The 27762-nt window shown below is 33.2% G+C and overlaps 3 protein-coding genes, 1 long non-coding RNA gene and 1 pseudogene across 9 annotated transcripts in view; 2 read left to right on the forward strand and 3 right to left on the reverse strand.

Moving 5' to 3' along the window:
• The window catches only part of LOC139821092 (uncharacterized), a 71082-nt gene extending 65353 nt beyond the window's left edge, over nucleotides 1–5729 (reverse strand). The window contains exons 1-4 of one of the 2 annotated variants that reach the window (XM_071791859.1): nucleotides 5569–5729; nucleotides 5169–5315; nucleotides 4912–5070; nucleotides 2601–2723 (exon numbers count right to left, since the gene is read on the reverse strand). In XM_071791859.1, coding sequence (XP_071647960.1) covers nucleotides 2601–2723; nucleotides 4912–5036 — 248 coding nt within the window. In that variant the 5' untranslated portion in view covers nucleotides 5037–5070; nucleotides 5169–5315; nucleotides 5569–5729. Of the gene's footprint in view, nucleotides 1–2600; nucleotides 2724–4911; nucleotides 5316–5568 lie in introns of both variants that reach the window. The other variant, XM_071791858.1, reaches the window with a different exon arrangement.
• Nucleotides 5730–11299: 5570 nt separating this feature from the next.
• LOC139820045 (uncharacterized) lies at nucleotides 11300–14379 on the forward strand. 3 transcript variants are annotated; one of them, XM_071789965.1, is made up of 5 exons: nucleotides 11300–11861; nucleotides 12006–12568; nucleotides 12701–12844; nucleotides 13433–13700; nucleotides 13803–14376. In XM_071789965.1, the coding sequence occupies exons 2-5, from the start codon at nucleotides 12363–12365 to the stop codon at nucleotides 14337–14339; spliced, it is 1155 nt and encodes a 384-aa protein (XP_071646066.1). In that variant the 5' UTR covers nucleotides 11300–11861; nucleotides 12006–12362; the 3' UTR covers nucleotides 14340–14376. The 3 variants fall into 3 exon arrangements, with proteins under 3 accessions (XP_071646066.1, XP_071646067.1, XP_071646068.1); XM_071789966.1 differs by lacking the exon at nucleotides 11300–11861 and having other exon boundaries at nucleotides 11872–12568; XM_071789967.1 differs by lacking the exon at nucleotides 11300–11861 and having other exon boundaries at nucleotides 12494–12625; nucleotides 13803–14379.
• A 69-nt stretch (nucleotides 14380–14448) lies between these two features.
• Nucleotides 14449–15750, reverse strand: LOC139820046 (uncharacterized). The gene is made up of 2 exons (XM_071789968.1): nucleotides 15240–15750; nucleotides 14449–14897 (listed from the first exon to the last, which is right to left on the reverse strand). The coding sequence occupies exons 1-2, from the start codon at nucleotides 15562–15564 to the stop codon at nucleotides 14743–14745; spliced, it is 480 nt and encodes a 159-aa protein (XP_071646069.1). The 5' UTR covers nucleotides 15565–15750; the 3' UTR covers nucleotides 14449–14742.
• A 1859-nt stretch (nucleotides 15751–17609) lies between these two features.
• LOC139820047 (uncharacterized) lies at nucleotides 17610–19496 on the reverse strand. 3 transcript variants are annotated; one of them, XR_011733882.1, is made up of 4 exons: nucleotides 18784–19496; nucleotides 18546–18711; nucleotides 18197–18463; nucleotides 17610–18030 (listed from the first exon to the last, which is right to left on the reverse strand). It is a non-coding gene; the product is annotated as an uncharacterized lncRNA (long non-coding RNA). The 3 variants fall into 3 exon arrangements; XR_011733880.1 differs by having other exon boundaries at nucleotides 18546–18684; nucleotides 18784–19487; XR_011733881.1 differs by having other exon boundaries at nucleotides 18546–18667; nucleotides 18784–19484.
• Nucleotides 19497–21326: 1830 nt separating this feature from the next.
• LOC139820043 (uncharacterized) lies at nucleotides 21327–26681 on the forward strand (annotated as a pseudogene).
• Nucleotides 26682–27762: the final 1081 nt, after the last annotated feature.

The raw sequence follows: 27762 nt of genomic DNA on the forward strand, positions 1-27762 counted from the left end.
GAGATACGGCGGGCAACGAGTTACCGGCGCGCTCGTGCAGACGACTTTAAAGGGGGTGCCAGACCAATTTTCCAGCCAGTACAAGTAGCCAGACTTATTTTTTTATAATTTTATATATTTAAACTACCATCTTGACAAGTTACAGCTCTAATCAAATGATTCTACAAATCGACTTTTTACAGCGACTTTGGGAGGATGCCAGACTCATTTTCCAGTGTCAGTTGCATGCCAGACTCTTCTAAAACATTTCTTTATACAAAAAACAATAAATATATAAAAGCTCAGCACTAATCAAATTCTTCCAACATAAATGTTTTTACGACAAGATCAAAGGCGCCCCGCAACGCCCATTCCAGCGAGACAGCGCAGCCAGACTCTGCATTTCATCAACAACACTATTAAAACAAGAAAAATTACTTTGAGACTCACGTAAATCAAGCATCCCAAAGGGATGAAAGCCCCGCGACGTTCACATCGTTCATCCTGGGTAATGCTAAGCACGGGAAATACGTGTCAGTCAGTCTGGATCTGGTTGACCATCAAACAGAATCAGTCCAGAAAATAGGAACAAGAACATAGTACGTGTATACTTAACCCCCCCCCCACACACAAATCAGACCCCCGCTACGTTCATGTCACATCTTGTACGTTTATTCACGATATCATTAATTTTTTCAATGGCTTTTTAGTCGCAATTCTGGGCCCGCCATTTTGAATTTTCAAAAGGCCATATGGCATTAAAAAGTAGACATTTCAACAAAAATTTTAAGCTTCTTTAGAGCATTTTATCTCAAAAATTGAAGTGGATAGGGGAAATGGCCTTTTTGACAGAGAACACCCCATTTATAATATATATATATATATATATATATCATATATGTATGTACATATATATATGTATATATATCATATACATACACAAACATATATGTATATAAACATATGTACAGTAATTATATATACAAGGTGAGTTGAAAGTATGTTTTAAAATTTTGTGTGAGCGTGTTCCTAGATAAAAAGTGTAAATAAATGTTCCTATGAACATTAAGCCAAAAATGATTCGTTATTAAAATCCTAGACATAAGTAGGTATCATATAATGACTTTATTTAATAGTTTCAGATGAATTATTTTCATTCTCTACACTGTTACAATAAATTAATGAATCAATACTAATACTGCTCAGTTGAACTGCCTCAAACATACTGACTTGGTTGTAACTATGTTGCTTTTTACTGTACTCAAGTACAGAGGCTTATATTAATATACCTCACTTGTTTCTTTCAGTGAGTTGTAGTAGCGTGTGCTGGTAAACATATATATAGAGGGGTAAAAGCCTTAGTAGTGTAAGTCAAATTTTTTAAAATATTGACATGTGTGCATAAATGCAATTTATATATTGTATAGTTGCGTCTATGCACATAAGTCACAATATTTTAAAAAATTTAACTTACATCACTAAGGCTTTTATCCCTCCATATAAATCAAAAAGTTGCTGAAGCTAAATAACTCTTATTTTGCCATTGAGTAGACAAAATAAAATAAATTAATCAAATAAAAAAAATTAAACATTATTACCAAATCAAAAAACTTAATAGCGTTGGGACATCAAATATAAGAACAATTAACTGCATAATATATAAAAACAATTGACTACGTTACTGTATAAACTGCAAGGCCTTATCAAACTTATCTGAATAATCCGTAAACTCATTTTCTTGGAAACCTCATAAAATTTGAACAGTATATTAATGTAAACGCGATTTACACACCTGTGCAATTAGAAAAGAATTGACCCAAGTTAAGATAATTGAAATCAAAGTTAGTACTTTTTACATATATAACAGGTACGAAAACAGCTTCCGATACCACGTTTCTAATTGTAGCGATCAAACTACTCTGGCAACTTTTATGAAAAACAAGAAGACAATAAAAGAAACTTGTAAAAATATACTTACAAAAATACAAGACCTTTGACCGTTTAGTTTCAAAGTAATTGATACTTAAAGTACAGAATTTTTTATACTAGCGGTGGACGCATATAACAGCTAACCTTTAAAGTTAGATTTGAAGTAAACCTAATCTAAGAGCACTCATTGGTGTCTATATACATGTACATATGAAATTCTTACACACACATGCATAACGCGGACAATCCTAGCCAAATACTATACGTCATTTGTCTATCATTAACTTTTTGACAGTATTGTCACGGACTAACTACCTTAAGTTAAATTACTAATACTTTATTGCCATATTAATGTTCTATTATTAATAAGTAATAAAATAATGTGTAATAGTACTTCCCACAAATTTCCCACAATAGTACTTCCAACAAATTATAACAAGTATACATAAATATGTAAAGGATTTGAGTGACAGTTAGTTAATAATGTACAAATAGTTTGTGATATTTACATCCTGTCAGCAATATTAATTACACTTTATCAAAATAAAATTGTTGCAGCAAATAGAGTCTTAATCTATGTTTTGTTGTAATTTATAACACATAGATATTATTTAAAGTTATAATTATTTCATATAAAAAATGTATATGTTAATGAAAACTACATGCAACTAATTTATTTTTAAAGTAAAAACCTTTTTCCATCGTTGACATCCTGCTTAACAACCTGGGATATATCCAATGTCAGAATTCTGTTGAAATTGTCTGTTTCGGAATTATTTAATGTTACCATACCAGCAAGCCCCAGAAATTCGTTCCTGTATGAACAATATAATTATAATTGTGTAATAAACATGAGATTATAAATTAATTTATATATAATTATGTTCCAAAGAAAATAATTTAAAAACTGTGTGATTTATGTCAAAAGAAATCTATAAATTACCACCAACTGAATAAAAATATGTTAACTTATTATAACAGAAATGTATATATATTTATTTCGCTAATAATTGCTGATTAAATTATTAAATTTATGGTGAAAAATATTACCAGTGTTATTAAATTTAATAATTTAATTTATAAAAAATAGGAAATTTGCACTTGTGTGTGGCTCGTTAGAGGAAGTGACGTCTTAAGATGCTAATACAGCCCTCTGATTGGCTGATAACGCCTTAAGACTATACTTAAGACGATCTTGAATATAAGATCCGACTATGAATACCGGCCTTAAATAATTATATACAATAGAAATAGAGAAGATTGAAGAATATAACAAAATTAAAAATTGACCGATATCTTAAAATTTACAGAAGTTAAAGCTATTACAGACATTTTTCTAAAAATTAGGGACATTTGATCGTGCATAAAGCTGAGTCTAATCGACCAAATCTTAAAGAATTATATATGAAATAGGGGTAGAAAAGACTGAAAAATATAATAAAATTAGAAATAGATTGCTATCTCCAAATTTGCGGAAATTAAAGCATAAACAAACATTTCTAAAAAAATTCAAAATTTTATTTAAAAAATAACCCTTTGATTATTAGCAATTTTTATTAATTCTATTATATTCTTCAGTTTTTTCTACCCCTATTTCATATATAATTCGTTAAGATTTGGTTGATTAATTCTGGACTTATAGAAATTTTGGTAAATTTGGCACATACACACACACATACACACACATACATACATACAGACATTTTTTAAAATTGTAATTTTTTGACGTTTTAGAACATTCTGAACACATTCAGAAAAACAAAAAAAATTTTTTTTTTAACGAAAACAAAGCTTTCTCTATGAGGAAGCAAAAATGAGATGCTTATATGTAATTATCAAAGATTATATTAATTTAAAAACAACCAAAACCCATGGTCGAAAAAGTCTTGACGATTAATCCAACCAAAACCAATGGTCGAATTGTCACGACACTAGCCAAACGTTGTCGATTATAAAAATAGTCTCTCTTAATTTATTATGTTAAAAGATAATTTGGTAATTATAAAGGAGAGGGGCTTTCTCACCAATTTGGCTGAAACTTTACAATTTTATGTATTTTGGTAGATAAAACATGAATCTATAAGTTAAAATTGTCGCTCTCAACTAAGAAAAAAGTTATTAAGTACTAAAGTTGACAGTTGCATAGTTATTATGGTTTTTTAAAGCAGAAAATAATTGGCGGTAATTATGAAGGAGAGGGGCTTCCTCACCAATTTGACTGAAACTTTACAATTTTGTGTATTTTGGTGCGTAAAACATGTATCTATAAGTTAAAATTGTCGCTCTCTATTAGGAAAAAAGTTATTAAGTACCTACTAAAGTTGACAGTTGCATGGTTAGGATGTCTGTGATTTATTATAGTATTTATTTGTATTTCTAGAGTTTTTAATATACCAATTTTTTTTGCTTTTAAAAAAGCATAATAACTCTGTTTCTATTATCTTTTTTTTAATAATTTATGTTTTTTGTTTGGAAAATGTACAGTTTTGTTGTACCAAATATATAATATATAATAATATATTGAATTAAAGGTTAAAAAAGATAATAAAAATAGAGTTATTATGCTTTTTTTAAAGCAGAAAATAATTGGCATATTGAAAAGTCTATATATAAGTACAAAGTATAATAAATGACAGACATCCTAATCACGCAACTGTCAACTTTAGTACTTAATAACTTTTTTCCTAATTGAGAGTGACAATTTTATCTTATAGATTCATATTTTACGCACCAAAATACACAAAACTGAAAAGTTTCAGCTAAATTGGTGAGGAAGTCCCTCTCCTTCATAATTACCCTTTAGTACTTAATAACTTTTTTCTAATTGAGAGCGACATTTTAACTTATAAATAATTCATGTTTTACGCACCAAAATACACAAAATTGTAAAATTTTAGCCAAATTGGTGAGAAAAAGCTCCTCTCCTTCATAATTACCACTTAAATTACTAGAAATCAATTTATTACCATAAATCATGATTTAACAAATCGTTGGTATACTCACTTATTCTCATTTCGTCGACAACTGCAGATACAGGTAGCGACAAGGCCGAGAAATGATAGCAGGGCACCAACTGAGACAACCCAGTAACACCAAGCATCCGCCTCTTCAAGAAATGGTTGTAGCATATTATAAATTTTCCGTTGGGCGCGTTCTCGTGTTCTAAAACGGCCAAAATAAAAAACGATGCTGTCAGTCCATTGCATGTGACATAACCTTAATGCAACGTGGAACACATCCAGAAGCACTATTAGCCACACCATCTATCGCATTGATTCGGTTCGGCTGCTTTACGGTGATGTTTGTCACTTTCATGACCCACGTCTGTTTCTTCCAAGTTGCACTTTCTTCAAAATTTCTCTCTTCAAAAATTTATTATCTCTTTTTGTTAATTGGACATCTCCAGTCTGCAATAAAAATTTTGATACAAAACCCTTCAACCTCTAATTTTCCTGCGTTTACATATATTATTTTTATATAACTTTTCCTATCCTTTATATACAAACTTATCACAATAAAATTAAATCACAGTAAAACAATGTTGTAAGATAACACAATGTAGCACAGCTAAAAGAAGTGTAGAGATCCATAAACGAATCGAGACAGTTAACGTCTACACATTGTATCGATATTCAGTGTAAAACATAAGTTTTTTGTTACCTCGTTATTAAAACATTTTTAACAAATTCCACAACAGCAATTCCACTCTCTTTACGGTCTCTCCTTATTGTCTTTATTTTTACTAAACTTTAGGCGGACAAAGAATCAACCATGGTGTAAGTAGACAGGTGAAGCATTCCCGATGCTGCGCACCCGTTCAATTTTTGAACCAATCAGCGCGCGACCTTTTTTGCGAGAAAAGTAATATGGCTGCTTCCATCAATCCGTTATCCGTCGCGTGCGTCTGTTGTGCGGGAAATATTGTGTGTTCAACTTTTGCGACTTTAATACAACATACGCAGTAAGTAGTAAATATAATTAATGTTGAGAGGCATTTATATTGGTTGATATTTGCTAAATAACCCAAGTAGCAAAAAAATATTTTTTAACGTTTTTAAAAACATTTTTAGTAATAAAAAAAATATTTAAAAAACGTTTAAATTAATAGAATAGATCCTTTTTTTCTTATTAAAAAAGTATTTATTTTATTGATTTTTTCATTATTCACTGGCGATTTAAATGTCGGTAATCTATTTTGTATCGATATCCGTCGATAGCAAAAGTTACACAATAGCTTTATCGTTAACATGTCACTAAGGGTGCGTTCGGTTTGGACGCTCACGCGCTGTAAGCGCTTATGAGCGTTAAGCGGGGAGCACACACTTCTGCATAACGCATAATACGTAAGCATAAGAAAACTAATTGGTCTATTTCCTTATGCACATGTGTATGGACCAATCAATTTTCTTATGCTTACGCATTATGCGTTGTGCAGAAGTGTGTGTCCGGGTCCTTAAGGTCTATCCAGACAAACTTGCATAGGTGCATAACCATATGCATAAAGAAACGGATTGGTCTATTTCCTTATGCACATGCATATAGACCAATCAATTCTTTTATGGTTATGTTTATGGGCTTATGCAAGTTTGTGTGGCTAAAGCGGGGAGCACATACTTCTGCACAACGCATAATGTGTAAGCATAAGAAAATTGATTGGTCTATTTCCTTATGCACATGTGTATAGACCAATCAATTTTCTTATGCTTACGCATTATGCGTTGTACAGAAGTGTGTGCGCCCCGCTTAAGCCCTAGAGCATGTGCATGTGACCCCAGAGCCTAGTGCGTGTACATACGTATGCGCTCCTGAATGCCCACAATGTGTGTAATCGTCACTATACATAACTGGAATGTTAAAATAAAATTTTCAATAACTTACAGCTCTTAACATTACCAATCAACCACTAAACGATTGGTAAAAAAAGAATTTAAAATTCCCAACAATCAAAGTGTAGGCGCTAAAGAAGGTTAAAAATTTGTTGACAATTAATTCTTTCTTTTTAAAACGCGAAACTACCAAAAGGTTTCAATGCAGTACCAAACATTGCCAATCAATCGCCAATCGATAAAAAAAAAAATTACCACAGTCAAAGTGGGGGGGCTAAGAGAAGATCAAAAATTTGTTTTTTCGATTTTCTAAAGAAACGCGCAACCACCAAAAGTTTTTAATGCGGTACCAAACATTGCCAATCAATCGCCAATCGATTAAAAAAAAAAAACTACCACAGTCAAAGTGGGGGGGCTAAAAAAAGATAAAAAATTTGTTTTTGATTTTCTAGAAAAACGAGAAACTACCGAACGTTTTTAATACGGTACCAAATACTACCAATCACCCACCAAACAATTGGTAAAAAAAAATATATCAATAATCCACTTGGGGGGGCTAACTTTGTTCAGGTCTATAAACAGCGCAATAGTGAATGGTAGTAAATTGCGGCGTTTGAAGCAAAATAGTTTGGCAGCGGCAGTTCGTCGATAATTTTCTCTTTCAGCGGCGGCGGAATTGGCGGGTGATAATTTATCGGCGGCGACAGCGAACGCCCGCGAAAAACGATTGTATTAAAACCGTATTAAAAACTTATATGAATTTATTAAGAATCTTATTAGAATCGAATATGCAAATCAATTATAATTTAAATATGTCATATTTAAATCAAATTAAAGTACCCCATCTTATTTAATCTATATATGGATTAAACTGGACCTTGCTTTGTTAAAATATGCAAAATCAGCTTCACAGACCTAAGGAAATGCAGAGTTAATATGGTTTTAATTTGCCAAATGTGGATTAAATATGGTAATAAATTCAAAATTAATTTGTTAAATATAAATCAAATAAGTCAAATATAATCATATAAGTCAAATATAATCATATAAGTCAAATTTGTCATATAAGTCAAATTTGTCATATATAAATGTTATTTGATCTTATTAGAATTTTATATAATTTTGTTTTAAATTTAAATTTATACCAATTTAAATTTAAACAAGATTATATAAAATTTTATTTTTTAAGCGTGCTACTTTATTATAAGAGTGGATTTCACGATATAACTGATACAAAAATTGTGTCGGTCCGAGACAGTGTCGTGTCTTCTTGATACCGTTATCTTATAACACTTTTTGTCAAATTTTAATTACGAGAAACAGATCACATCGAATGCCATCTATCGGATACTTTGAGATGCAATATTCTGATCTGATCATATATAATCTTATATGACTATATTATTTTTTTTTAATTTGAATCAAATATTTTACATGTTAAGTTCGACAAATAAAGAAACAAATTTTACCGCAAATATTATTTAAACATTATTTAAACAAAAATACGTTTTAATAAGAATCAAATTAAAACCAAAGGGTTAAAGCCGCAATTGAATCGAGTAAAAGTCGCATACAGAACACATTAACTTTTTATTAAAGTCTTATATATAAATATTCTGCATCATGTATGGTTCTGGATCATATATAATCCACATAAGTTATCTTATTAAATACAAATTAAAACCATATTTGATTCAAAGTGTTATATGATCCACATAAGTGATCTAATTAAATTTTAATTAAAGCCCTATTTTATTGTGGATCATATTTAATCTACATAACTGATTTTAATAAGTGCAAATTAAAACTGTATTTAAACAAATATAATTTTAATATAAAATCTGGATTTAATTTGAATTTTACCCAATAAATTAAATATGATTTAATATGATTTTAGTTAGATTCATATTAGATCGTTTTTCGCGGGCGGCGGCGTTAATACATTTTTTTTAATCCTCCTGACTGAAAACAAAGTTCAATTTTAACTTTTCTTAAATAATATGAACAAAAATAGCAAACAGTAAATACTCAGCACTTGTTTTCAAAATACGATCACTTTATTAGCATTACTAATATCCATAGACCTAGGATAAGATAGACGGAGCGTAAACTGCTACTATGGACAAGGGGGGTAAGGATAGCGCGGGAGGGGAAATAGACCCAAGTCTCGGCAAAGTTCGGTTAGACTCGGGGACGTTCGGACCACGTTACGCGCGCGTGAATTGAAGTTGTCGCATATGACGATCGCAAACGTCAAATTCTGCAAATAAAAAATAAATATGCAAATTCTGCATAAGTATTTACCGTAATTACAAAAATGCGATGCGCGTCACATCTTCGACGCCTCAGGCGCGCTTTCCTCCGTGGAAATAAAGTCGCGATTTCGAGCCCGCATTCAAATTAAGTACTCGCAGGATATTCCCGTGGGCGTTCGCGAGGCATCTCAGGATTTTCTAGTCGCTCGAGGAGCTCCCGGGGGTACCCGAGATTCTTCCGGAGGGCACGCTCGCGCGATGTCTCGACACCAACGGTGCCAGCAACAGCAACAGCAGCAGCAGCAAACTTTCTTTCCTTCGGTACCTTTCCAGATGGTCCAGAGCACCTCCCTCGTCGTTCAGCGCAACGTTAAGCCACTCGAATCCCTCGAACCTATTGCTCGAGGGGAAAAAAGGCACGCGGAAGATGGGCAAGGTGATTCCCTATATGGCGGTCAATCCCGCCGTAGGAGCAACGCTTGCGGAAGAATGTAAACAATCTCGGAGATCCCCGTCCGGCGATATTCCCTCGCGGATTCTCACCGCGCGCCGCGCATCCTCCGCAACTCGACGACGCCGCGACCGACGAGCGACGAAATCTGTACACTAAATACCAATTAAGCACTTCATTTCCATGATACGCTTCTGTATTCTAGGGCTGCGTTCGGGGAGCGCGCTATTAACGCTATTGCATCGTTCTATCTTTATCGCTCATCAGATGTACAACAAGGATAGAATAACCAAATAGCGCTGATAGCGCGCTCCCCGAACAAAGCCTAGGTTATAGTATCCACCGTCCGGAGAAATGTGTCAATTTGACACTGTCAAATGTGTAATCGAACAAACAGCGCATGCCAGCGCATCCCCTCCACATGCTGCCAACGCACACCAAAGCGCGAAGGCACATCCGTGTGCTGTCGAGTCGGTCGAGCGTTCGAATGTTTCCGAGTCTAACCGAACTTTGCCGAAATTTGGGTCTATTTCCCCTCCCGCGCTATCACCTACCCCGCAGGCTTACGCTCCGTCTATCTTATCCTAGGTCTATGCTAATATCTTTTCTTTCACAAAAAAAAATAAAATTTATTTTAAAATGTTATTCCTGATCATCATACGTAACAAAAATAAAATGTAATTCACTGTATAACCATCAGATATCAGACTTCTTTCTCTCTTACTTATTAAACATTTCTTCACATATTATAAGTTGTATAAATAATATGAATAATATAACTTATACTTAATGTAAAACTTATTTTACTGACTTTAAATACATATCTTTTATTAATTTGAAATAATTATCGAGAATAAATAATATTTTATTAGATTTTGATTATTTTAACGAAGAACGTTTTGCTGTGATAAGCAAACCTGCAGAAGAAAATGCGCGTTTAGATGCTGAAGTTGTAATCGGCATAAATGGCATAAATGCAGCATATCAATTTGTACAAATTCGGCAGTGACAACTTCATTTTATTCTATCATTGTAGAGGATCTTTGATAATAGATTCTGACATATGTAAATACTTTTTAACTTCGACAAGAATAGGATCTTCCGAAAAAATAATACTTGTATGTTTCGCAGCCAACTCCAATCGTAATTTTTTAACTCCAAGAAGCTCACACGACTTATTAAAATAATCTGCTTCTTTATTAGATGCCATATTATGAAAAAGTAAAACTAAACGTGAGAATCTAACTTATTATATATATCATAAAAATAATAATCTTATATTGGTGATTAATATATATAGAATCTGTTAATCACAATATTAATTACAATATTATTACAATAGCATTTGTATGAGATCAACGATAAAGACAAAGATCTGGTGATGCGAGTAGCACAGTAACATTGAGATTGACACCGTAAATACGAGCATAACGAAAACTACAATATTAATTACAATAGCTTTAATTAGAATATTAAGCCTAGATTTTGTAAATCTAGATACTGTAGACTAGGTATTGCTTAGATATATATATATATAGTTTATAAAAACTGTAATAAATGTTAAATATAGCTTAATGGACAAAATTCATATACACTAATTTTTTTTATTGTATTAAAAGTATAAATTTATTTTATATAGCATATAATCAAATGGAACCGAATATGGATATATTATTAAAAAATATAATAAGTTTTACTAAAATAAAAATATTTGTTAAAATATGATCTAATCTAAAACGTCGCTTAATGTTAATAAATAAAATATAAAAATAATCTAACCTGCTCATTTCTAATATTCAAAACAACCATTTTGTGGATCATGTATATTAAAAATTCCTCAGGAAATTGCTGCTTGTCTGCGAGATATTCAGCAACACCTCTAACACTTTGAAGAGTCGGATCCAGAAATGCTTTGCAAACATGAGTTTCATAAAATAGTTTCTTTAAGTTGTTTTACTACGAATGAATCGTATTCATTTACACACATACTACTCTCAACTTCTGCCCTGAAAATATTAAAGAAGTAATTGATACAACAGCTATTAACTCTATTAACTCAGCTTTTCAAATTTGGCGGCGCAGGGGTCTACGAAACGCTACGCTAGTACGCTACTGCTGTTCATGGAGCGCGCATTCGCTAGCGCTATCATGGCTCCATGAACGGAGTTAATAGCGTTAGCGTTGGTAGCGTGGTAGCGAGCTCCCCGAACGCACCCTTGGAGTTGTAAGCGCTTACGGATCGACTACTGTACACGCTCCAGTAAGGGTGCGTTCGGGGAGCTCGCTATTAGCGCTATCTAGCGCTACTGGCTGTTCGCGGAGCTCTATGGTAGCGCTACCAAACGCTGTCGTGACGTCATTACTGGTAGCTGCCGGTAGTGTTATACGTCATAACTTCTCGCTACCAAGGGTGCATTCGGGGTGCGTTCGGGAAGACGCTATTAACGCTATAAACGCAAACGCTACCAAAACTGTTCATGGAGCCAATAGCGCGATAGCGATAGCAAGCTCCATGAACGGCACTAGCGTAGCGTTGGCATTATTGGTGTTTGCGTTTGCGTTTAGGTAACAGGTGGAGTCTGAAGTCCCACATCGCTTTTCGGTCATCGGTTTCCTCGTCTCTTCATACTCTTCTCCGCGAGACGGTCGATCGGCACGGTTCTCGCGATCGTTGATTCGCATTCGTGTCCGTGTCGTCTCGTCTCGTGATTCGCGCTGTATCGTCACTGTTCACCGTCACTGTACGCTGTACCGCGCCGTGTGTCGTGTGATCGTCTCGTCGCACGGGCGCAATTTCGCCCGCTGAGCGCGATCAGCTTCGTTAACCGGGTGCAATCGTCGCACACTACCCCCCGCGAGTGTCTCGTTCTTCCCACAGCTGAGGCAGCTGAGGAAATCGTCCGTGCGTTTAAGTAGCAAACAATGGAGGCAAATCGAAGAGATTTGGTAACAATAATAGCACTGCAAATACGGGAGTTGGTAGAAACGTCATCAAGTGACAGCGATAATGATGAACTTGAAATATTGGAAAAAATATTAAATAAAAGAAGAAAAGTGTCCAGAGTACAAAATTATGTTGAAACAGTAGTGCCAGGGTTAACAAGTCAAGATTTCAAAGCTCATTTCAGGTATCAATAATATAAATAATGTCTTCCTAAAAATATTTCTCTATCAAAAAATCTATGGTAAACAGTTTAGTACAGATTTGAATACAGAATGTAATATCTAACTGGATAAACAATAACTAATGTATGATTTAGGATGCTTCCTGGAACCTTCGAGTATCTTCTGTCTATTATTGAGCCAATACTACTAAGAGAGAAAACAGAGGGAGCACCTATGATTTCTCCACGCAAACAGTGTTTGTTGGCGTTGTGGCGATTAGCTACTCCAGATTCTTTAAGGTAATGAATAAGTTCACAGTTTTGTTGAACATGGTCAGTGATATCAGTCAACACAAGCATCAATCTTTCTTTGTTTGACATGTTGGCAACATAAACAGAGATGCTTATGTTGATTTGTGTCATTAAGACTCCTGGGCTCTCGCCGTCATCATGTGAGATCGTGACGTCAGGGACGAGAAATAACACGCTGAAAATTCTTGCGTGCCATTTCCAAATAAAAAGATAACATAATACTTCAGATCACTTCAGCACACACCAAAAATACTCCCGAGAACTATCCCTTTCCATTGACAGTTAAAAAACAGTCATAAAATGAATGTAATATGAGTGCTTATGCGCCGGCGCACGGTTTCGTATTACATTTATTTTACCGTTTTTATTAACTATGAAGAGAAAGGGATAGTTCTCGGAGTATTTTTAAAGTGTGCTGAAGTAATTTGAAGTATGTTATTTTATTTGGAAATGGCACGCAAAAATTCTCAGCGTGTCATTTCCGCCTTTGACGTCATGATCTCACATGACGGCGGCGAAACTCTAGGAAGCCTTAACTAGAAAACAACTGTTATATATTTTTGTTTTAATCTTCAGGTCGATTTCCGATCGATTTAATGTCGGTAGAAGTACTGCATTATATATAACAAGACGTGTTATAAATGCACTTATTGAGCTGGCACCTACTGTAATTAAATGGCCTACAAATGAACGAGTTGGTCAAGTGTGGGCAGGATTTGAAGCTACTAGTGGATTCCCTAAAGTCATTGGTGCTACTGATGGCACGCACATCAATATTCCAGCTCCTAAAGATGATCCAGCAGCATATGTCAATCGCAAAAGTCATCACTCAATCCAACTTCAGGTAATATTTTCTACTTCAATAATTTTAGCGGGAATTCCAATGTTAATGCTTTTCATGCCAATTTTATGTAATCTATATTGGTTTGTATGTCTTTTGTTGCAGGCTATTTGTGACCACACTTGCCAATTTATCCACTGTTATGTTGGACATGTGGGGTCGGTACATGATCAACGAGTGTTTCGTCTGTCGGAAGTACAATCCTATCTTGGAGATGTGTCAAAGTTTCCACAAGATTGTCACTTAGTTGGAGATCTAGCCTATAAATTGCATGAAAATTTGCTAATACCGTATCGAGACAATGGCCATATGACACAACGTCAACGAAATTATAACTTTTGTCATGCTTCTGCGAGAATTGCTATTGAAAGAGCTTTCGGACTATTAAAGGGACGTTTTCGAAGCCTTCTTACAACACTTGCAATGGATAGAGTAGACTTAATTCCACTGCATATTCTTGCCTGTTGTGTTTTACATAATGTGTGTCTAATGAAAAATGATGATTTTAATATAGAAGTGATTGAGGATGTAGATGTGATAGATTGTGTGATGGCCAATAATGAAAATATGCGTGATGCTGCTTATGCAGGTGCTGCAAAGCGAGATCTAATAGCTCAGAGATTACGACTAAGAAATGTATAATTAATACATATTCATTTATTTGAAATAAAAAAACTACAATTTACTATGCAATCGGTTAATATTTATTGTATACAAACTAAAAACCTTAAAAAATTATAATGTAATCTTTGGTTTAATCATTATCTCTCCATCTTTTACCTTTTAATCTTTTAATCTTCTATATACCCATCTTATATACCTACTTTATATACTATTTAATGTTAATAAATGAAATTATAGTTATCACTTACACTTTGTTCAATATAACGCAAGAGAGAATATATTAATAATAAAATAAACGTGCGTGTAATATAAAATAATATATAATAGAATATATATTAATATTCCAAATAACAACCAAACTTTTGTACTATGTAATTGCACTTTTCCAAACTGTGCAACTGGTTCTGTAACATTGAGGTATTTACTTCTTCTCTAGAAGTTTATCCAGTTTTGCCAACATTTTGTTTCCCATTTCCATCCTTTCTTTGTGTCTCTTTGCTTTTTCTTCCTCAGCTTTTTGGCGCTTTTCTATTAGCGTTTGTATGATGGCTGGTTGATCAGTGGCTTTACGTTTACCTAAAAGTAAAAATTTTTTATATTTCACTGTAATGTCTAAAGGCTGATTTATAAAGGCTGTAACCATTAATTAAACTGTAAGCTCTAAGAAATTGACCAATCACAGTCTAATGTGAGGAGAATAATCGACTGATTAGAAAATTTTTTAGGGCTTACAGATTAAATCAACGGTTACGGCCTATAAATCAACATTAATAATGTGATAAAAGCCAAAACCATATTAAATTAGTTGCATTATTATACATAAATAAATGTGAAATTATTGCAAGCAGGAATCCGTTAAAAAATTGTTTATATATAACTTTATACAATATTATTTACAATTACGTAAAAGAAACTTACCGGTTTTTGCTTTCAAAGCACTGTTCGGTGAGAGTTGCAATGTAAATTCTTCTCCAGTTATAACATCCTGAAGATTTACTTCCACGGAATTGTCGAGATACTCGGGATTATCCATTATAAATGTGTGTATTACTGGCACCTTCTTCTTCCTTATTTTTCTTCGACCGGTAGTTTGGTGGTTAGGTTCGACAAACATGTGCAATACATGGGCGTTCTGAGCGTTCACGAACCTTGCAAATGCTAACACTACCAATACACTACCTCGGAAGGAATAGCGTTGATAGCGCTCAGTTATGACGTATAACGCTACCATGAGTGACGTCATAGTAGCGTTTGCTGCGCTACCATCTAGTTTCGCGAACAGCTTATAGCGCTAAATAGCGCTAATAGCGTCTTCCCGAACGCACCCTCGGGGAGACGCTATTAACGCTATAAACGCAAACGCTATGAACTTCGTTCGAAGAGCCAATAGCGCGACAGCGATAGCAAGCTCCCCGAACGCAGCTTAAGCGCCAATAGTATTTCGTGCCTCACCTCGAAAATAATAGCGAAAATAGCGCGAGTGATGACGTCACGCTGCCTTTACAGTGACGTCATCATCGTATATCACAGCGCCACAAAGCGTCTCCTCGAACAGTTTTAGACGATAATTGTGCTAATAGCGTGCTCCCCGAATGCACCCCAACACGCTCTTCCTTCCGAGGTAGTGCACCGGTAGCGTTAGCGTTTGGAAGCGTTTGCGAACTCCGCGAACAGCAACGGTAGCGTTCGACATTTGTATTATTACGATAAAAAGGTTAGTTGGATAACAGTAGCCGTATCTCGTACGAATATTTTATTTAATTAATTCTTATTTCACAGTTAAATCTAATATCAATTTTCACCAACGTAGGTTAACTTTAATAACGTCCGTTTAATTTACTTTTTACCTTTTTCTAGTTTGAATTGGAAAAAGATAAAATGTAAGTTGAACTAATATATAATCCACGAGTTTCACGAGCCTGTTGCTCATTACTTGTAATAAAGATGCTTATTGTTAATCCCTAGCGATCCCTCAGTTCAACTTCTTATCTTTTTGTAATTCGAATTAGAAAATATAAGATCCACGTTGAAACGACATAACATCTTCACGAGCCTGTTGCTTTATTATACCTGATGCTTATTGTTCATCCTAGTGATAGGTAAGTAAAGTGAATATTATTGCACTGTTGTGAATTATAAGAATGTGTTTTCTACATGATCATTGTAAATCGTTCTATTCCTTTTTAGGTTTTACACAGTTAAATCCTAACAGCAATACTTGCTGCAATACTTGGATGTTTATCGTTTATCGTAAGTAAACGAATATTGCACTATTGCGAATTACAAAGATGTGTTTTCTACGTGTATTCAGGAAAATGTATTCCGGGAAATATGTATTCAGGAAAAACCAGCCATAAAAAGGTATGGGAGCAAATTGCTCAGGTGATGAATAGCAAGGGATATACAGTAACAGGCAGACAATGCACCACCCGAGTAAATACCATGAAAAGAACATACAAGGCTGTAAGGGATCACAACAGACAATCGGGCAATAATAAGCGACCGTGGAAATATTTTGAGGTAAGTGTATGATGTACAGAATAGCTATATCTCTTAAGCGGGGAGCACAGACTTTCGCACAAAGCATAACACATAAGGATATAAACTAATCAGTATTCTTTATTTCTATCTCCACGATGAAAATGAAGAAATGTAATTGGTTTATTCACTTGCGTTGTGCAAAAGTCTGTTCTCTTTGCTTTACACTTTTAATCAGAAATTGACAATCACAGTTGTTTATTCTCCTCATATACGAGTGTGATTAGTCAAATTCTTACGTCTTACGCCTTAAATTCTGATTGTAGTTACACAAGCTTATGATATTATATTATATAAACTGTTTAGGTGATGGAAAGTCTTCTAGGCGAGAAACCGTTTATGGAGCCCAGCAACAATTTCGTCTACTGGTGCAGAAACATTTAAAATAAAGTCCGAACCAGCAAATTTAACTTTCATATCAGGCTTATCCAGCAGCGGCAGCGGCAGCAGCATATGCGAGAATGAAGCTTCAAATAAGAATGTTTGTGTATCTCGTAAGTCAGCGTGCAATTTCATCATTATAGTTTGAATTACAGCTTTTGTTGGTACTCGAATCCGAGTTCTAGCAAAAGACACGCCCCCTAATTTAGGTAGCAAGCTTTTAAAAAATTGTATATTATTGATATTTACAGGTAAACGTAAGATTGTTGACGTACAGACAGTTGAAGAAGCACGAAAAATAGCAGAAGGGAAACAGAAGAGACATGAAGAGAAGATGGGTATATCAGAGAGATTAATGGAGAAATTGGATAAAATTCTAGAGAAACTATAAAATCTTTATTTTGTTCGTATGTTCTAATGAATTCTATTACATGTATAAGTTACATTACAGATTATAAGAATAACATTTTGTTTGTATGTTCTAATGAATTCTAAAACATATAAGTTACATTACGGATTATAAGAATAACATTTTGTTTGTATGTTCTAATATAAGTTACATTACGGATTATAAGAATAACATTTTGTTCGTATGTTCTAATGAATTCTATTACATGTATAAGTTACATTACAGATTATAAGAATAACATTTTGTTTGTATGTTCTAATGAATTCTAAAACATATAAGTTACATTACGGATTATAAGAATAACATTTTGTTTGTATGTTCTAATATAAGTTACATTACGGATTATAAGAATAACATTTTGTTTGTATGTTCTAATGAATTCTGAAACATATATAAGTTACATTACGGATTATAAAAGAATAATACATATTACATATATTATTATATGGACATAACGATAGATATTACGTGTTATATATGAATTTCCTTCAAGAAATGTCTGTTATACATCTCTAAGACATAAATTATTATAATTGGTCAATAATACCTGGAATGAGCTTTAAATTCTTGCTTTGTTAATGCTCCTATTATTCCTTCTACATAATTTTCTATTTTTGGTACACGTCTTCTTGGTACACATCTTCTTGGATTTATAATCCCTTCTAATATTTCTAATTCGTCATCATCGCTTTCAAACAATATATCAATTATTTCTCGCAGTACGAGTACTGCTGCTTGTAATAATAGTTTGTTACGATCTTGCTCCATCAGGTATTGCAGCGAGCGAAGCTGTTAGGATTTAATTGTGCGAAATCTAAAAGAATAGAATGATTTACAATGATCACGTAGAAAACACATTCTTGTAATTCACAATAGTGTAATATTCACTTACTTACCTATCACTAGAACAATAGGCATCAGGTACTTATAACAAAGCAACAGGCTCGTGAAGATGTTGTGCCGTTTCAACGTGGATCTCATATTTTGCAATTCGAATTCCAAATGAGAAGAAGTTAAACTGAGATTAAAGTTAATCTACGTTAGAGAAAATGGACAATTTAACTATATAAAACGTAAAAAAGGAATTAAACCTATTTAGAATGTCATCGTACGAAAATACTGTTAACCTCTCACCTTTGGTGTAAAATACAAACGCAGAGGTTACCGTGATCATATGTCCGATGCCTCTATCCCCACTACTAACGCTACACTATTTGCTGTTCATGGAACTATCATTCGCTGGCGCTATTATAGCTCCGTGAACGGAGTTGGTAGCGTTAGCGTTGGTAGCGCGGTAGCTCCCAGGGGGAAATGGTAAATCGGATCGACATCGATGAGACGTCGATGGCGTCTACAGCTTTCCCAGATCGAAGTAGCAAATCAGATCGACGTCGATCAGACGTCGATAGCATTTACAACTTCGATCGATTATATATAGGTTTAAATTGAAATATAAAATATTAAAAAATAAACGGGTCTTAATTTTTATCTACCATAAATAAACGGACATGAGGATTTTACCTCCTTTTTTATTACGAATAAACTCATTCATATTTTTCGACACGTATAAAATTAGAAAAATTATGTACATACATATGCAGGGTAGACAAAATATAGCATGAGTTAATACAAAATAACGTATTTTGTCCATCTTGTATATATGTATATGAAAAAGTATACATGTGCTATACGCTAGTTAAGCATCTGTTTGAGGCGGACGCCGCGCCATCTCGCGTAATAAATCTCAACTTTTTCCGGGAGAGATGTAAGTGACGCGTAATAAGTAGTTTTGACAAAACGCATTTATTTGCATATCTTAGCATAACACTTACGTTTAACAATGTCCGTAATTATTAAATGTGGATTTCAAAAAGCGTGAAGTTAAATTTGTTTAGAAAGAAAAGTGTTTCAAAAGGGAAAAAAACTGTTTTACAGCAATCATGTTGGTCATATTAGCGAAGAAATTTTGCAGTTTAAAAGAATATTGCGACAGTTTTGAGAGAAAAACTCCTGGTGGATTTAGCACCAAAAATAATACTAATTTTTATAAACCTATAATCGAGGTATAACACATAATATAGTAATATATTATGACCCAGATAGCACACATCTGCAAACATGTCCGAAACCGGGACATTAGACGTGTTTATGACGATTTTAAGACGTCTTATGTCTTAATTTTGAAACCAATTATTGGTAATAAATAGTTTAATTTTTTTAACTACATGATTATCAAATTAGTGCACAATACAAAATTATATATTTTATATCTATATACGTAACCACACACATAATTTTAACTACTATTTGTACCTTTTTAAATAAATAATTAATTGGAGAAAAATAAGACTATTCTTAATTACTATATATAAATTATTGTTTTACAAAAACGTACAATCATTACTTGACGTACATAAAGCTTCTACATTCTTTCGTCTAGCTTCTAAACGTTTGGCTCTATCAGAATTAACTGATGTTTTTTTCTATAAATGGGTGGAAAAATAGTTGGACAAAATGCTTCGTTCCCGGGATTATCCGATTTTGCTCCACCAACAAAATAAGTGCTGCATATTGTTGAATTTTTCGTAGGCATCCATGGCTTTCCGTCTTTATTAAAATAAGCAGTAGTAAAATTTGCTATTTTAAATAATCACAATTTTGTCATTGATACACTTAATGGATTTATATATCCTGATACAAAAATTAGTCTGAAGTAGGTCTGAACAAACTTCTAAAATTGAGACATTTAAAACTTATTTCAAAACAGTTATTAGACTATAAATTATTTTGCCCAGAATACTCATGATTTTTTTAATTGATTTAATTTTATATGTTATAAGTTTTCTTTCTCTCTTTTTCTCTTTATTATAATAAAAAATTTTGTTAACTAAATTTTATTTACACTCATTATTAACAGTATATATGACTGCAAAACATATATATGATCTTTTTCAAAACAATTTTTTAAGGTTTTTAAGGTTAACTTTTGTAGTTACATTATCATTCCAATAATACCCAGAGATTGTATAATTGTTTGAGAAGATATTATTAATTATATTACAAATTAATTATATTACAAAAAAGTCTTTATTACAATATTGAAAGACAATTTTAAAAGACACAACGATACTTACGTCAAACGTCGCACCACAGTTATCCATTTCTTTTTTCACTCTATTTCCCGTAGACGATTTGGAAATGAGTAAAAAACGAACATTTTTTGTATTCTTTCTTGTATTTTTGCACCCCACTACACAACAACAATTATTAGAATTCTTTTTCTCTGCAGAACTCATTTTCTTTTATCGTTGTGTCTCCCGGAAAAATTTCGACACGGCGCTACACGGTGGCGCTGAGAACGATGCTTAACTAGCGTATAATCTATATTATTATAATATTTTTTTATTATATATTAGGTTGGCAAATAAGTTCGTTCGGTTTTTTTGACTGGTATACAATACAAAAAACCGAACGAACTTATTTGCCAACCTATTAATTATTATAATAATTATCATATAATAAAATTTTTATAATTATATAACGTGTATAAATTCGTACGGGACCGCGTCAGCCTCGATCGACCAATGCGATTACATCGCCCGCGACGTACGATATCCAATGAACGTGCTGCGACGAGTGCAAGGTTATGTTCGTTGGATATCGTGTGTCGCGCGCAATTGACGTGATCGTGCGTGATCATGCTTGGCTGCCGAGGTCATATCACAGCATACTGCAGCCGTGTTTCGTGTCTGGCATCACTGCTGGGAGTGCTGAGTCGTGCTATTTAATAAAGTCAGCAATCAATTATCGAAAATGAGTGAAAGTCCACCGGTAAGTTTTTCATAGTGTTATTTCTCATTTATCTGTTTTTAACTTCAAGAATTCTCGTTTTCTACATATATATTTGTACTATATCGTCGTTTGATGTTATCATAATATCAATATTTGGTTATTATTGGTTATTATAATGTCAAAATGACATCAGATGATCGATAGCTTTCTACTTGTTTTGTGTTCTTAAAGAGTTTATAGACAATTATGATTACTTCATAAATAATAACTTATGAAATATAATTTTCATATAGTTCATAATTTGTTAATAAATATTTGTTCAGGTTTATTTAATTGGAAACGTTGTGTGCTCTCATATGCTTTACTTTATAACCTTATTATGCAGGTTAAATGTTATCGATCATCAATAATTCCACTATTCTTATACTTCTTGCTTTTGCCATTATTTATTTATGATTTGCGTACTATCGAGATTTTTATATTCTTGTAAATGCAACATAAGCAGCATACATATATTAATGTTATTATATATTAACTGTTTTTATGTAATAAATATTTATTTTATATATTGTTCTTACATGCGAAGTATCGTAGAAATGCGCAGAAGAAATTTATCAAGGATTTAATTCGCCAAAGTAAGAATGAAGCAAATCTGGCTGATTTAAGAAGACGAATAACCGCGGTCTACGAAGCAGAAACTTCGTCCGATGATAATGAAGAAATTCATATGCCTATTCCAGAGATCAACAATGAAGATATTCCTTCAGAAACAAATAGGTCTGAATTATCAGGAATATTATCAGCAGGATCTGAGGCATCTAATGATAGTCTTTTTGAAAATGAAAACACTATAAATGGTAGTGATGTTGATAGTGAATTACATTTCGAAGATGAGAACAGCGACAGTGATGGAATTGCTGAAATGGATGATGTTAATAACAGATGTAGTGATCATGAAGATAATGACTTAATGATTCAATTTGAAAATGATGAAGACAGAAGTTTTTATGCTTTAGCAACATTGAGAGAGTGGGCTCTTGAAGGAGGTGTGCTATCCATGAAAAAGTTGAATAATTTACTCCTTAGATTGAGGGTATTGTTTCCTAATTTACCCAAAAGTTACAAAACCTTACTCCAAACGCCTCCAATCTTAGGTGTTCAACAGCTACCTGATGGATCACAACTGTGGTACAAGGGTATAAAAGCAAACCTTGATAATATGCTTCTTACTGAATATTTAAATGTTCACAATTCAGTTATTATTGATGTCAATATGGATGGCCTTCCATTATCTAAAAGCTCTAAATTAAAGTTTTGGCCAATTTTAGGTTATATTTAATAAATACAGAAAATGAGCCGTTTATTATTTGTTTGTATTTTGGTGATCATGATCCTGCTGATACGCATTCTTATCTGCACGAATTCGTCAATGAATTAGAGGATTTATTGGAAAATGGTTATGTTCGGGATGGCTTCGCATATCCATTTATAATAAGAAATTATATTCTTGATGCACCAGCTCGCTCATTGGTGAAATGTTGTGTTAGTCATGGAGGTTACGGAGCTTGTGAAAAGTGTACCTGTGTTGGTGAATATGTTGCTGATCGTGTAGTCTACACGAATCTGAATGCTCCATTGCGAACTGATCACTCGTTCATCACTCAGGAAGATCCACTTCATCATATAGGCCGTTCTATTCTAGAGAGAGTACATACAGGAATGGTTTCCCAATTTAGATTAGATCCATTTCATTTAGTCTGGCATGGAGTCTTTAAACGATTATTGATGACATGGATGCAATGGAATGGACCATGGAAACTTAACAAGTTCTCCAGAAAAAATATTTCTAATAATTTAATTTTTTTAAAGGATTTCTGTCCAAGTGATTTTTGCAGACCACCGAGATCAATTAACGACTGGAAGATGTATATACAAAGGTACAGAAGAGAAGAGATTATGTCTTTATGATGGACTCCTAGTATTTCGTGATGAATTGCAGAAAAACGTTTACAAAAACTATCTCTTACTTCAGACTGCTCTGTATATCCTCTCCAGTCCTTTGCATGTCAATGTACTTAATGACTTTGCTAATGAATTACTCAGAACTTTCATTCAGCATTGTATCAATTTATATGGGAGACGTTTTGTGGTGTGTAATGTTCACTCACTCTGTCATTTGACTCAAGAATGTGCACGGACCTCTGGAGAATTTCAGCTCTTTTATATTTGAAAATCGTTTAAAATCACTCAAAAGTAGCCTAAAATCTAGATGTAAACCACTACAACAAGCTGCACGACGAGATTTGGAGCACACCAGAACAGTAAAAATTAAATTGAAAACCAAAGAAAAGACTGTTCAACTTTTTTACAGACATGACGATGCAGAAGAACAATTACCAGGGACATATTTTCACTGTCTTTCTATTGATAGTGTAATTTTCCGGACTGGTATAAAGGACTCTTGCTTCTGCACAAGAGATGGAAATGTTTATATGTATTTTGAGGAACATTGTAGAGCAAGAGAGAAGAGTGGTTTCAGAAAATAGACAATTTCTATACATATCCTTTGCCATCATCTCGATTAGGCATTGTTACAGTCTCAGAAATAGATGACGAAAGGCTTGTCGTGCCATTGCAGAACGTTCATGCTAAGTGTTGGTTGATGCCTTCCAAGGATAATTCTTTTTTATGTGTTCCGCTTCTTCACACAATGCCATTGTTTCAATAATATTTAACATTTTTTTAGCTAGGGTATGTTTAACATTTAAAACGTGAAAATTTTACAATTAAAAACATTGTCATTGCTTAAAAAGTACAATTTATGGTATGAAAAAACATGATTATTAAATTTTATTTTTTACCTTTTTATTTTGCAGTTTGTGGTCGTGAAGTTCTTATCTACCGATAATGATGAAGATGAATATTACGAGGTAGCTCTCTCAAAGTGGCTTCAAGATTTAGATGAAAATATGATCGGGAGCATACTCTGGCCAGGAGATAATTCTACAGCAGGGATGTTAGTTCGAACTCAAGTGAATGCGCAATCAAATTGGTCCATTTATGCAGTGGAAGTTAAAAGATATTATGGTAAGCAATTTTTCTTTGTATTCTTTTTACTTAAATCTTAGTAATAATATTTCTCTGCTACAGATACATATTTTCATGCACGAAAAGGATTGGCAGGAATAATAGAATATGCCTCAGCTTATGAGACTGATACTGGAAAAGAAATGGGAAGAGGAAAAAAAAGAAGAAAAAAAACCCAATCTCATCTTCATCAGAGTCTGATAATGACCAGCACTTAGAAAATCAAGTTAAGAAAAAAAAGCCAAGCATTCCATCACCACCAGCAATCCATGTTCCTGAAGCTTCTACCTCAGTTGATAAGATTTCTAGTCATAAGGGCAAAAGAAACATTATTGAAGATTCCTCAAACATCAAAGAATCGAAAGTTGCAAGACATCTAGGTAAACCTATATCATCAGAAAATAATCGTCAGAAATTGATTGATAGGATCATCAGTGAAAGGAAGAAGACTATGGAGAAAGCTGAGGAGAAAAAGAATGCTATGCTACGCAGTGTATCTTCAAAAGTTCTACAATCATCATCACAAAACCAATCTAAACTCAGCACCATTTTTCTAAACATTTTGTGAAGAGTTCTCCAAAGAAGATTCTATCCAAAGCAAAGACCAGAGAAAAGGTTAAAAGCTCTAAAAACTCTACATCTTCTGAAGTTTCTCTACAAGCTTCATCATGTGCTTCGGAAAATCAGTTTACACCTGAAAAAGAAACATCTATTGTGAGCCCTTCAAAAGTGTACAATATTTTAAGGAAATCTGACGATTCACCTAGAAATCCACAAAAATCTCCTTCTTTCTCATCAGAGAAAGTTGATACTTCGCTATCTGCACAGGAAAAGCATAGCCCACTTTCCTCCAAAAAAAAGTTAGATCCACCTGTTCGTAATTTGTCAAATTTTTTTAGTGCAGCAGGTACGTTAAGTATTTTTTTTGCATATACACACAAACGCGCGCGCGCATACACATGCACACGCACACGCACGCACACAAGTTGTAATAATTTGTCATTTTATGTTCACATATTTTCAGATTTTAACGAACGTTTTATAAAATTAAAAAAAACATTAGAAGGCATGTAGTAGTAGGCTTGAGGTTGTTATTATGAACCAAACAAACTTAAATAGAAGTCTGCTTCCGGAACAGGCTGTCATCAATAGACCCTCAAATCTACCCTCTCTGCCTCTGAGTGACATAAAAGGCCTTGAAGAATTTGAGACATTTTTATCCAACGATGTAAATCTTTCAGCAGCAGTAAGCAGTAATATTTTATTATGCTTATACAACTTGATACATTTTATTATTTTATAGCTGGATTCTGGATATTCACTGCCAGTACTGAATCTATAGTTTACGTCACATACACTATAGATTTTTAGTACTGGCAGTGAATATCAGAACGTCATCTATATCTCTGTAATGTGTTTCATAAGTACTGATTTTTTTTGTTTGGTTCCTTTCTTGCAGTCCTACTATTTGAAGAGTTTGGCTTTGGGAAATAATGAAAAAACTGCAACGTCAAAACTTATGACTCAATTGATGACCAATTCCTTAGCTGTACATTTTAATTTTGATGGTCATAATCCTCAGAAAGCTATGGCAGTTAAAAGGTCATTTAAACAGTTGAAACTTTGGGAATTATTTCAAGGTATTCTATCTTCTTTCAAGTATTCTGTCTCCCAAAGTTTTTAATTTATTATACAATATTAGGTAACTCAGAGAATCACAGAATATTTATTTCTCTTCATTGTTCTTTTAATCTAGGAGTGATGCTACTAAAATTTCCGGACAGCGATTTATCAGAAGCTTTAAATACACTCAGAAGTTGGCTACGAAATGCTGCTGGGCGTAAAAAAGATTAAAATGTAGAATTTTTTAGGATTTCCTTTTATATGCAAGTTTTGAAGCCTTATATTATTGGTGTTTCTTTTTCGCTTTATTTTATTGCACTATAGAGAAACTATTATATAGAAAGTTTGTCAGATTTAATTTTAAGTTTAAATATATAACGTATACGTTATATTTCCTTTTATATACAATTTTTGAAGCCTTATATTATTGGTGTTTCTTTTTCGCTTTAGTTCATTGTACTAGAGTAACTATTATATAGAAAATGTCAGATTCAATTTTAAGTTTAAATATATAACGTATACGTTATATTTCCTTTATATACAATTTTTGAAGCCTTATATTATTGGTGTTTCTTTTTCGCTTTATTTTATTGCACTATAGAGAAACTATTATATAGAAAGTTTGTCAGATTTAATTTTAAGTTTAAATATATAACATATACGTTATATTTCCTTTTATATGCCATTTTTGAAGCCTTATATTTGTGCTGTTTCTTTTTCGCTTTATTTTATTGCACTATAGAGAAACTATTATATAGAAAGTTTGTCAGATTCAATTTTAAGTTTAAATATATAACGTATACGTTATATTTCCTTTTATATACAATTTTTGAAGCCTTATATTATTGGTGTTTCTTTTTCGCTTCAGTTCATTGTACTAGAGTAACTATTATATAGAAAGTGTCAGATTCAATTTTAAGTTTAAATATATAACGTATACGTTATATTTCCTTTTATATACAATTTTTGAAGCCTTATATTATTGGTGTTTCTTTTTCGCTTTAGTTTATTGTACTAGAGTAACTATATTATATAGAAAGTTTGTCAGATTCAATTTTAAGTTTAAATATATAACGTATACGTTATATTTCCTTTTATATACAATTTTTGAAGCCTTATATTATTGGTGTTTCTTTTTCGTTTTAGTTTATTGTACTAGAGTAACTATTATATAGAAAGTGTCAGATTCAATTTTAAGTTTAAATATAGAATGTACGTATATATGTGTGTGTATATACTGTATATACTGTATATATATATATGTAAAGAGAGAGAGAGAGAGAGAGAGAGAGAGAGAGAGAGAGAGAGAAGTTATGTATAAAAAATAAAAAAAATAATATTCTTTTACATCTATCGTATGTATATCTATTTAGTACACTCCAATCAAAGTAAAATGCATACTGAGCGGTACTGTAGTACCGAATGCACTCATTGTATCAACTAGATGTCTAATAGATGTTTTACAGACGTCGATATTAAGATCTAGATAGCGTCGAAATTCAGAGCGCTGAACGTCTATTTATACGCGTCTATATATCTCATTTAGACCGTCTAAAAGACGTCGATTCAATGTCGACCCGATGTACCATTTCCCCCTGGGAGCGAGCTGCC

The sequence above is a fragment of the Temnothorax longispinosus genome, chromosome 10, assembly GCF_030848805.1.
Source record: "Temnothorax longispinosus isolate EJ_2023e chromosome 10, Tlon_JGU_v1, whole genome shotgun sequence".
Classification (NCBI taxonomy): domain Eukaryota; kingdom Metazoa; phylum Arthropoda; class Insecta; order Hymenoptera; family Formicidae; genus Temnothorax; species Temnothorax longispinosus.

Coding starts and splice junctions, on each gene's coding strand:
- LOC139820046 (XM_071789968.1), bottom strand. CDS start 15,564: ATGACGTCACTCATGGTAGCGTTATACGTCATAACTGAGCGCTATCAA. Junction 14,898..15,239: donor TGCTTTGAAAGCAAAAACCG/GTAAGTTTCTTT, acceptor TTTTACTTTTAG/GTAAACGTAAAGCCACTGAT.
- LOC139820045 (XM_071789965.1), top strand. CDS start 12,363: ATGGAGGCAAATCGAAGAGATTTGGTAACAATAATAGCACTGCAAATA. Junction 12,569..12,700: donor GATTTCAAAGCTCATTTCAG/GTATCAATAATA, acceptor TGTATGATTTAG/GATGCTTCCTGGAACCTTCG. Junction 13,701..13,802: donor ATCACTCAATCCAACTTCAG/GTAATATTTTCT, acceptor CTTTTGTTGCAG/GCTATTTGTGACCACACTTG.